The sequence below is a fragment of the Catharus ustulatus genome, chromosome 6, assembly GCF_009819885.2.
Source record: "Catharus ustulatus isolate bCatUst1 chromosome 6, bCatUst1.pri.v2, whole genome shotgun sequence".
NCBI lineage: Eukaryota > Metazoa > Chordata > Aves > Passeriformes > Turdidae > Catharus > Catharus ustulatus.
The window spans coordinates 51,190,686-51,202,769 of record NC_046226.1 but is presented as its reverse complement, the minus strand read 5'-3'; the positions used below and the strand labels follow the sequence as shown (position 1 = coordinate 51,202,769).

The 12,084-nt window shown below is 39.0% G+C and overlaps 1 protein-coding gene across 1 annotated transcript in view; it reads left to right on the top strand.

The window, feature by feature from the left end:
• The window catches only part of INSC (INSC spindle orientation adaptor protein), a 116,006-nt gene that overhangs the window by 55,877 nt on the left and 48,045 nt on the right, over positions 1–12,084 (top strand). The window contains exons 3-6 of the mRNA XM_033062783.1: positions 5,421–5,766; positions 6,226–6,278; positions 7,860–7,983; positions 10,417–10,530. Coding sequence (XP_032918674.1) covers positions 5,421–5,766; positions 6,226–6,278; positions 7,860–7,983; positions 10,417–10,530 — 637 coding nt within the window. The remainder of the gene's footprint in view (positions 1–5,420; positions 5,767–6,225; positions 6,279–7,859; positions 7,984–10,416; positions 10,531–12,084) is intronic.

Genomic DNA, 12,084 nt, shown 5'->3' with positions numbered 1-12,084 from the left:
GTGCAGAAACATCTCTATTAAATAAGGTCCAAACATCTTTTGAAGTAACATACTTCTAACAGGCTGTTACTCTAAGCTGGCCTCAGACAGTGACACCAGAGGATATTTTCAAAATTACACAGTTTTGAAAAGACTATGTTTTTTGGCAAGCACACTAGAATTCAGAGTATTCAAATTGCTTGTTGCTCAAGTTCAGTGGAGTGCTCTCAAAAACTGTGTCAAATACTTTACAACCTCAATTAAAACAGAATGACTTTAAAGAAATATTGGAGACTTTCTCTTGAATTTTCTTTTTGCACTGAATTATTTTTACAACTGTTTTTACATTAAATGCTACTTTTATAATGTCTAGATAAATTAATTTTTTGTCAATATGCCACGGTGTACTAAATTCAGTAATTTTAACTAGTGGGTAAGTACTATCCATCTGTATATCTATACATCTTCCTTTCAACAAGGAAATCCTAAAGGCATAGGAGCAGGCTCTGCCTATGTGCCAAAAGATGAGCCTGCAGGGAAGAAAACTGGCCTGGCTGAACAGAGAGCCTTGGCTGGAATTCAGGGGGGGAAAAAAGGCAAATTTATCACCTTTGGAAGAAAGGGAGAGCCACTTGTGGGAGCTACAAGGATGCCATGGGTTTATGCAGGGAGAAAATTAGAAGGGCTAAAGCCCAACCAGAATTAATCTGGCTACTGCTGTAAAAAACAATAAAAAATGTTTCTATAAATAGACTGGCAACAAAAGGGAGGCTAAGCAGGACCTCCCCATTTATCAGGTGTGGGGGAAAACATGGTGGGAGAGGATGAGAAAAGGCTCAGGGTATCCAATGCCTGCTGGCCTCAGTCTTTAATAGCAAGACCAGCTGTTCTACACCTGCTTCTCAGCCCCCTGAGATGGAAGACAGGGAACAGAATGAAGCCCCCATATTCCAGGTGGAAATGATAACGAAAGTCAATGGGATGGATGGGATCTACCAAAGGATACTGAGGGTCCTGGTAGAAGGGCTCACTGGGCTACTCTCCATCTTTTGCCAGCACGCCTCTCTGTGTGGAGAGGTCCCAAGTGGCTGCTTTTTATCCAGTGTGACACCTGTCTTCCAGCAGAGCCAGAAGGTGCATCCAGGGAGCTACAGGCTTGTCAGCCTCAGAGCCAGGGAAAGTCGTGGAGCAGCTTGTTCTGGATGTCATCATGCAGCACATCCTGGATAAACAGAGGATCAGTGAGGGATTCAGGAAAGGCAAGTCCTACTTGACCAACATGATCTCCTTCTCTGACAAGGTGACCAACCTGGTAGGTGAGGGAAAGGCTGTAGCTGTTGTCTGTCTGTCTGGACTGCAAGAAAGACCTTGAAACTCTTGTCCACAGCATTCACCCAAGGCTGCTCATGGCTTGGATGAATATTGTGTCTGGCAGCACCAGGGCAGGGATTGTCCCCCTGTGTTGGGCAGTGGTGAAACCACACCTCAAGTGCTGTACCCTGTTCTGGAATGAAGCTATTTAGGGGCTGGAGTGAGTCCAGAGAAGGGAAAGGTCTGGAGCACAAGCCCTGTGAGGGAGCTGGGGGTGTTTAGCCTGCAGAGAAGGAGGCTGAGGAGGAATGTCTCTCTTTTATTACTGCCTGAAAGAAGGATGGAGCCAGGTGGGGGCTGATCTCTTCTCCCAGGTAACCACTAACAGGACAAGAAGTGGCCCCAAAGAAACCCAGAAGAGGTTTAGGTTGAAAATTAGGGAAAACTTCTTCAGTGGAAGTGTTGACAAGCACTGGAATGGAAGTGCTGGAGTCACCATCCCTGGAGGTATTTAAAAGCTGTGTAGAAGTGGCACTTAAGGACAGGGTTAAGTAATAGACCTAGCACTGCTGGGCTAAGGGTTGGACCTGATGATAGAAGTCTTTTCCAACCTAAATCATTCTATGATTCTATAAACATCAGGGTCTGAGCCAGTTAACCAGATAATTTGGCTCAATGAGAGAGAACTGTGGGAAGTCACACAAGTAAGGTCTCTTATATTTGAGCAAATCTTGTTTAATGTATTTAATGACGTGGAAAATAGTTATAAAAGTAGGAAAATACAAGACTGCAAAATGCTAGAAGAAATTATGTGATAATGAACACAAAGTAGTACATCTGAGGAGGTAAAGGGAAGTGAAGCACAATTTCTTTCTTCATATGTATAATGAACTCTACATTATTTGTTATCACACATGAAAAAGATTCTGAAATCAAAATAGATGTATTTTCAGAAAGGTAAAAATGAAACAACTCTCTGGAAAACACTTTAGTAAAAAAAAAAAAATTTTTTTGGAAAATAAGGACTGTACAGAAAAAGTTTCAAATGTATAAATTTACCTGAAACTTTTGTATCATGTCCTGTTTTCCCCATCACATCTTGGGACTTAGGGAAACTGGAAAAAGTTTTTTGAGAAGGTGGGAAGAGTAAGTGAATGTTCAGAGGATTGGAATACTGTCTATAAGAGAACAGACTAGATAGACTGAGTTTCTATACCATGGAAATAAAATCACCTAGAGAAGATGGGGTAGAGCAAACAAAATAATGAATTGCATGAAGAGGGTGAATACAGGACCACCATTTCATTTACAGTATCTCTTAGAATGTAACAACTAAAGTGTTTGTGTTCATATCTCCAGGCAGCAAGTTTAAAATAAACAATAAGAAACACTTTTTCATACAAAAAAATAAACAATGTGAGACACTGCCACTAGATGTTGCAAAGGGCAAAAGTTTAACCGAGTTCAAAAAGGGATTAATGGCTACTTTTGTTTCATGAATTGTAAAAACATCCTACTCAGACACAACTTCTGGCCGAGGAAGTTCCTAAACCACTAATTGCCAGAAGATGGGAAGGAGGGGTTGCTCAGCTCTTGCCACACTTCTTATAATCTTTCCTTATGCATCTCCTAATGAGCATGTTGGGACCAGGATAATGGGCTAAACAGAGTTTGTTTGTTTTTTTGTCTGAACCATTATGGTTGTTTTTATTTTGTAGGCGTAGATTTTTTTTTCAGTAATGGGGAGACAAAATGGAAATTTCCAACTTGTTTTTTTGAGTTCAGTAAGTGCCATCTGGAATATGATTCTTAATAGCTAATTAGGGATGATCACACTTATTGCTTTCCTCACTTTAATATGTAAAAAATGAGTCTACAAATTAATCTATGGGATGTTTAAAATATTTTCTCTAAACACAGATTTGGCTGAAGGTGAATCATTTATGTATTTCATTGGAGTGATAATGATGTGTGTCTAATTTAAAGGACAATGTGTCAGAAAAGCTGACATAGTAAGCAGGGGGAGTTTTCTGTGGTCCTCTAGAAGGAGATGAATGATATTTTTTTTGCTCTTATTGTCAATTAAGGAATACTGAGTTTCAGTGAAAGAATATCCTACATTCTGCAGTTGTACTTCTGGCAATTAGTAGGAACAGAGGCAAACAAGGAGGGATTTTTTAAAATCTATTTTTTTTTCTTGTAAAATTCTTATTACCTTTTTTTCCTTCTTAGAGTGAACAATGTCTTTTGGGACTAAAGGAAATACTATTTTTTTTTGTTATTGGGGTTTTTTTGGGTTTTTTATTGTTGTTTTTTTCCCCTCACTAACTTGCGATTCTAGTTTTTTGTCCATGTGAATTTATAATGTAGAAGTTTATTTCTACTTACTAAACAGAGATTTAATTAATTATCACAGTGCACTTTGGAAATGAAAGATACATTACTCTGTGTCAAACGAGTTTATCCTGTTCTGCATGCAAACTATGCACATCACTATAAATCATGGTCTCAAACTTCAAAAGTTGTTGTTTTTGTTTATTAGGAAACCTTGCTTCAGATCCAAAAAGGCAATAAGGAGACTACACATAGCAAGAAGAAAGTGGGCCTCAATCGATCATGAAATGCAATTGCACAATATTCAGAGCTGAGTGAAATAAAGACCTTAAATAGCAGTAGCCTGTAAAGTCCAAAATTAAAAGTAGTTTAATCATATATTGTGAAAAGGGAGATTGGATCAATGAAACTGATCTCTTGTATCTAGTTTGCTGTCAATTTTCATGAAATGACACTTGAGGTGAGCCTCCTTTTTTTCTGTGTATATAAATACATTTGGTTTATTTATGGAATATTACTGGAGTGGTCTGGCAGGAGATCTCTGGAGTTCAGCTGGTGCTCACTGTATAAATGGAAGCACAAGAATGGAAAAAAGGCTTCCACCTGGTCCTCCTTAGCTTAGCTAATGTAATTGCAGATTTTGTTCTAGCAGCAAGGCTTTTTGTAACAGCACAGAGTGTTACTGCTGAGTTGCAATAAATCAGTATCTGAATTAAAAGAATAGGGACTAGAGACAAACTTTATTTTTGGCCTTTTTGTTATAGCATCGTGAAATCTGCACATGTATCCAGAAGGTAGACAACAATCTACTACACTGTCATATTAACTGTAGGATACAATAAAAGTTTGAAAAAAAATAGTTAAATCCATTTTCTCTTGCTTTCACTCAATCTAATCTCTTCTTTGCCTTCCATTTTCAATTATTTGGAAAATTTTAGTATGTCTGGGGTGAGAATTAAGGTATTTTTATTAGTCTTGGGTGCCTTATAAGAAAAAAATAAGGCATGTTCATCTCAAGACTCTATGAAATTTGTAACCCCTCAAAAAATGAGCTCAGAATCAGTGCAGCTTCTACCTCAGGTACCATGTTTTACTAGCTGGAGAGTGTGAGGGCACAAAATGCAGGCTCACTGCCCTCGTGTCAGGATACACTTGCCAAGGAGCTTTTCAGCCTTGCTGGTTCACATCATATTTGTGGTAGTGTAAAAAATGCACTTTGGAAGTCAGTGTGCAAATTGTACAGAGATCAATAGGAAATAAGGGGTAAGGTAAAGGTCTGCTCAGGAAGTAGAATCCAGTTCTAGTTTTAAGGATTATGGCATGGAACAAATACATATTTATTGCTGGCAGTATTGGTTTGACTGCATAAGTTTGGAGGGCTTTGGAGAGATGCTGCAAGGTAAAATTTTATTTTAAGCACTTGACAGGCCAAGTATCTAGAAAAACCTGACAGTCCCAAAAACAACAAGCAAACACATCCATATGAAACTCTGAATGTAGAAGAAACATTTTCCCCAAAAAACATAATCAAAACTTTTGCTTATCTCTAATATCCACTGATTTTTCATATCTAATTTTATAACAGGGTATGGGGCATAAAAGTGTTTAGAAATCCAGAACTTGCTTTTGGAATGAAGAGCTAAATGTGTTTCTGCAAGCAAATTGTTTGTTCAGTTATTTGCCTTCTGTCAATCAATTGCACCCTAGTAGTGGGTGCAGCTGCATGGTGTTGCTGGTGGTTATTCTAAGGTCGTTTTGCTTTACCTCACTCTTCCCTCTCCTTCTCTGCCTTCCAGCATGCACCTAATGCAGGTGGACTCTGTTCAGAGATGGATGGAAGACCTGAAGCTGATGACAGACTGTGAATGTATGTGCATTCTCCAGTCCAAGCCCATCAGCATCGAGAAGGATGAACAAAATGAACTCATCCTCTCCTCACAGTACAGCACCTGTGATAACTTGCAGCTTCTGCTAAAGAGAGCTTGGATCATAAGCACAGAGCTGACCAGGATTGCTCAGAAGCTGGAGAAGAACAGGTGGCAGAGGGTGCACAGCATGACAGTGAGAGTCAACTGCCACGTGCATTCTATGATAAATGAGTACAACACCTTCACCAGGAGCTCTTCACAGGAAATGCACCAGGTGAGAAGATGCCTTAGCTGATGCCATGTTTCTCTCACTTTTTGAATTTTCATTTTATTGTAATAATCAGAACTTGCTTTAAACAGTATGTAAGAAGTTCTGACATACTGATACTGGTCCCTTAAGACTTTCCAATCCCTTTTCAGCAAAGGAAATCTCCTTGACTTACTTTGGATCCTATTTTATCATAGACTATCTGGAATGTTAATGATGTTGACAAATTGCATGGAAAAAATCTTTTGCTTTTGAGGACTACAGTATTTTGACACTCTATCTGTGAACTCCTTTGCATTTAAAATGTAGAAAATGCTACCTTTTTGTTAACCTCAGTTTTCTCTCTACCTGCTTTAAATGAAGGGTGCACATATGAAATGTTTTTGATTAACAAGCAAGGATTATTTATTATTTTTGTGTGTATGTATATAACTTTAAAACCACTTTCTCTTGCTCTCTCTGCAGCTTGAAAAACTTTTAATAGACAAGTGTTCAGAATTTACAGCATTCACAGAAAGGTAACTAAAATTTTCTGGCTGAAATATTAATTTTGCTGTTTTATTGTGTTATAGAACTTCTAATAGAAGCAAAATCCATAGGCACCCTCAACTGTTTGAGCTATGCCACTTAACCCTGCAAGGATTCCTAAATATTAATCTGCTGATGAAGTGAGTTGCTTTTACCTAAACTGCATCGTAGTGAAGGATGGGATCTGTTGCACTGAGTCTGACACAGGTGCAAAGCTGCATGCAAGTGGATTTTTCAGGACTTTCAGACATCAAGGGAGAAAGGCTGGCTGTGACAGACACCAGTGACAAAGTTCCCTTCTAGTTCTGTGCAGTCAGGGTTTCAGCTGGTGTGCAAACTTGGGCTTTGAGACTCCTACTGTGTTCCTGCATGAACAAATCCATGCATTGTAAACCAAACCAAAGTAAACACGCATCCCTTTAAATTGTAGTTGTAGGTTTACTCATCTTCCTGCACTGTGGAATGCTGAGACTGGAAAATAAAAATCTCTGTAATTCTTCTCATGCTATTTCCACTTTCTAACATAAATTACTCATTTCCTCCAGCACAGCTCAATTACCCTTTTTTGGTTTACTTTAAACATTGTGCAAGTCATTCTGTTTTGGGGATATCACCAGGGAAAAAACACCATCTAATTATCAGGAAATGCCTTTTTTTTTTTTGAGCATTATTGCTTTTTGACAAACCCACACAGCTCACATTCGTGTTTTATAGTCTGCTATGAGACACAGATTTAATAATGAGCTCCCATCTCCAAGTGTCTGCCCCAAATCAGCCCTCTCCCTTCTTGTCTTGATATAGGTGGCTGACAGGCAGGTAAAGCTGAAAAGGTGACCTGTGTGCAGGTGGAGAGGCTGATCAATCAAACTATATCTTCCATTACAGCAGCCTGCCTGGGTAGAAGATATTTAGACAATACAAATGAATGTGTTTCTGTGAGGAAGTATTTGTTATTTTATTTGAATTGTATAAAGTTTCCCATCTTTATCTAATTTCTTCAATTACAACCAAACATCACTGGTTACAGGAAAACTGTACTAACTCTGTAAAGGTGCATTATGTATCCTTCTGTATAGAGGGCCAAATTTTATTTTGGATTATGCTGTTTAACTCATCTGGACACACATTTCTTTCTTCATCCTTATCCTGCCGTCATTAAATTATGACAAAGAAGGTACAGAAATGAAAATTACTGAAAGCCCTTCATTGATCATGAAAGATGGGTGGATATGCACAGCTGCAGTTGAAATGCAGGCATCCAAGAGCATAAGAGGAAAAGAGCAATGTTGCACTGTATAAACACACAGCATCTGCACCAAAATTTGGCCTGCAGTCTGTGAAGTAAATTGTGATCCCAAAGTTATTCGGTAGGGTCCACTGCTATCCTTTCATGGTGTATTTATGCTGGGTAGACAAAGTTTTGATTAAAGTCTGGAATGATGCTAATGACACAAGGTCCTTGTGAACAGCTGAATTCCAATTATATTCTGTGATTAACACAGGCCTCACCTCTGATTATCAGGTCTGTTGCATATTTTTTTCCTTCATCCCTTTCCTATTTTTCTTTTCAGGTGCTTACAGACTGAAGATGAAGAGATACTGAAGTCCATGAAATCTTGTGTTAATGAAACACTCACTACCATTGCCCAATATTTTGGCCAATTGATAGAGCTAGTTTTAACACAAGAGGCACAGGTTAGTTTATAGCAAAAAGAAAAAAACCCAAACCAAAAAGATTTTCCAAAATTGTTAAATCTTGAGGGCAGCCATCCACTAAAGATCCAAGACTTGGGTTGGATGGGACTTCTGAGAAATCTGATCTAGTGGAAGGTGTCCCTGCTTATGGCAGGGAGATGGCAACTAGATGATTTTAGAGGCCACTTCCAACCCAAGCCATTCTATAATTCTGTGATTAAGAGAAGGATTAGAATTACAGCTCCCAATTTTAAACAAATTTATGATCAGTAACTCAAATATGTTGCAATGAGATTTTGGTGTTTGTATTCTCAAATTCTCCAATAACCTCAAATCCTGAACAAAATTATTTTTAGGCTCACCATGTTACTTATTTTTCCTGATGTGACTTTCTTACAAGGCATCTAAATGATGACTTCTGATTTTCCCTTCCAGCCTCACCCATTCTGTAATTCTGATTCTGAGAAATACACTGAATAATTATTCTGAGGTTGCAAATGCATTAATTTTTTTCCATTAAATAATTATTGAAATAATCGCAACTTGCAAATCTAGCCAAATCCTTCCTCCCTTCCTCCCTTCCTCCCTTCCTCCCTTCCTCCCTTCCTCCCTTCCTCCCTTCCTCCCTTCCTCCCTTCCTCCCTTCCTCCCTTCCTCCCTTCCTCCCTTCCTCCCTTCCTCCCTTCCTCCCTTCCTCCCTTCCTCCCTTCCTCCCTTCCTCCCTTCCTCCCTTCCTCCCTTCCTCCCTTCCTCCCTCCCTCCCTCCCTCCCTCCCTCCCTCCCTCCCTCCCTTCCCTCCCTCCTTCCCCCTTTGCAGGCTCTAGTCTTTCTCATATATAAAAACCTTAAATATAATTCTGCTCAGATAATTTGTCCATGTTTTAGAGGCAATGTTATGCTGAGATTTTTTGTTGTTACAGCAGAAAAATAGGGAGAGGCTTAGTGAACACAAATAGTTAAAAAGTATTTATTACAGTGCCAAAACAAAATTAATACATGCTATTGGTTAAAGTCTAACATACCCTGATGTGTTAAGATGGCAAAACAAAAAATAGTTGTGGTTTCAGAAAACATCCCTTCTAGTTTTAAAGGGTTGTTGCTATGAGGTGAGAATATCCCAAATATATTTGCAGAATTACAGTCTAACTAACAAGCTACTTCCTAATGCTCTTTGGTTGGGATTTAGGAGAACTCCATGAAATGTATGAGTTGAAGTGTGTAAATAACAGCATGTTTCAGATTCAGTGAGTAGGTTACCATTGTTCAGACTGAAAAGAACAATCATCTTAAGAGCAGTTCTTCGCTGCTGATATTTCTGCCTTTGGGAATCTTGGCACTGACTGTCACACCTGAAATCCTACTCCCTTTTTCTTTCAAGGGAGTGGAATTATTGACTCCACAACATCTTGTGTGTATTTGTGTGGTTGAAGGACTTGGATTAGAACTTATAAATAAAAAGAGTTTTATGAACAGTTTTCTGAGCCATTCAGTCAGGCCAGGTGCCCCCTTCTGCCATAAAAACACATTGGCTGGGGGTAGGTTGCTGCTCTGAAGCAGACTTAAGTGTCTGTGTGAGAGGTTTCAGCTTAAATTGTGTAAAGGGCTTTTTTTTTCCTAATCAGTGTATCAGGATTAATTCAGGATAGGTTCATATCAAATTGTGAACTCTTAAGCTATGTCATTTAAGGAAGCATTTTTCTAATGCATTATTATGGAGCATTTTTCTAATGCTAAAAGTGGAAGAACAGAGCCTCTTAAAGTCAAGGTAATTGAATTTTGTATAAATAAATGTGGGATACTTCCTTGCATTTCTTTCAAAGTTGGATTAAATACAAAAATGCTTACCTTCCTCCTCCTAGGAAATAGAATAAATTATTCTAGTGATTCTCTGTCTTTTTTTCAGAAACATAAAATGTAATGGACTTAATGTTCTTTTCATAGCTGTGCTTCTCTAAAGTTGCAATGACACAAATGCAAAAGCAAGATAAATATTTACGAAGATTAAAAAAAAATTAATCTATTTCACACATTGGAGAAATAAACTATATTTCTTTAGATGAATGTCTGTTTGTCAGTGACATTTTGACTGACAGTAATGATGAACCCAGAGCCTTAGAAGGTAGTATAAGAAAGGGTGTAACAATATTCCTTATAAATAAGGTGGAAATTTTGCATCACCATGTAATTCAACTTCTACACTAACTAAATTGGTTGCCTTCTGAAAATTCTGGTTCAATCCCAGACCAAACTCAAAAACAATTTACTAAATAGCTGGAGAGCTCCATACCGAACACTCTCACACATATACCCATTGTCTTACCCTGTTAATATTTATTTCTAAATATCCCTGTCCTTGGTTCCATCTACTGAAATGCGAGGACAAATGAGTGTTTTCAGTGTGACTGCTGCAGTTTTTGTGTCCTGTATCCCCAGAACCTGCTGAGGCAGATAGAGCTCTCGGGCAGTCTGTACGTCACCGAGTCGGCCGTCAGCGGTTTGTTCAGCCTTGCCCAGGAAGGTGCCCACCTCTGCCGCATCATAGCCAAGGTAAGGGATGGATGGAGCAATACAGAGCCAACTAGCAGTGCAAGAAACTCATTTCACTGAAGAGCTGTAAATGTATGTGGTAACTGCTCCACTTAATTAGTGGCTTGCCTTCATTTTCTTCTCTCTTCACCCAGAGTCAGGATTAAAAACATGGAGGAGATGAATTTTCTTGTGTTTGGGCTTGGTTGTTTATTAAATCTTATCTAAAGTACAGAGAGTTCTGCAACACTTCTGGCTACCATATAGAAGTGAGCAAAATGGAGGCCTCAAGTCAAAAGCAGTGCTCTCCTGGGGGCCAGTGTCAGAAAGCCCAAAACTCCCAAGTTTCTGGATTCCAACAAAGGACAACAAAATTTGCTCAGAGAAACTACTTCTTTATTTTCTTGTGGTGCTTTTGCAAGCTTACTCTACAGAGTTTACCACCATAACTATTGCATTAAAGGTTTTTTTCACATCCCCCCAATCTTTAATTATGCCCAATACCTGTGCAAACACCTTTGGTAGGATGGTGTAGTTGGAGCTTCAGCTCCAACAGGCTTCTCAGAATTGCTTCAGTTGCATTTGTCTTTGTGCTATCTGAGGTATTACCACTCCATAATGTTGTGAACTTTTTTAGTGTCTCCCTAACAGTACTTTTTAAACACCAGCCATGTAAATAGAGATAAACTTTACAGTAGGCCATGGCTGTGGCAGAGTGTGCAGAGAAACAGCAAGACCTCTTCAGCTGTGTACAGGGGAGGTTGGAGATATTACTAGAGATGCAAATTTAGAAATACTTTGCATTCATTATTATCCTTTTACAAAAGACCCATCATTGCAGTCACTTCTGTCAGTGTGTGTTCTCATTTACTGAGTAGTTGATGCTAACTTTTGGTACAAATGAGTCATTCTGTCAAGACCCATGATACTGGAAATCCCTGCAGAGTTTGCACCTTTGAGGACACTTGAATCTTGAAAAAGTGAAAAAGGTGGGACATGGTGTCTTTTTGAGGGTTGGATAATCACAACCACAGGGCATGAAGAAAGAGGAAAACCTCCCTCCCCCAGCTACTGCTTGTGGAGTGCTGTGCCAGTTCCTTATCCTACTCAGAGGCAGGGTTAGACAGCAGCATTTAATTACTTCTGATGTGCCCTTAGATAGATATTTACACCATAAAAGGTACTGCTCTGTTCTGAAGACTGAGAATGAGCCAGACTCAGAAACCTGTAGTGGATTCTGTCAACAACCTGAGAGGTTTGGGGTTTTTTCTAAATTGGTATTTGAGCTCCACTCAGTGGTACCCAAAAACAATGTTAAAATGTTGAGTATCACGGAAATGCAGAATTAACAAATTAAAGAAAATTGGTATTCAGCTTTTTATAATTTTATGACTTCCATAACTATTTAATTCAGCAGAAGTGAAGTCTGACCTTTCATAGATCACTAAGCTAATATATTGCTAAAACCTGGGCGTGTCATGGGTTTACAATTGAGGCAATGCATCCCCTTGTGCAAAGAACCCTAAGTGGTGTTTGGCTGCCGAATTACAGCAGTGATTGCACCACCTGTCCTGT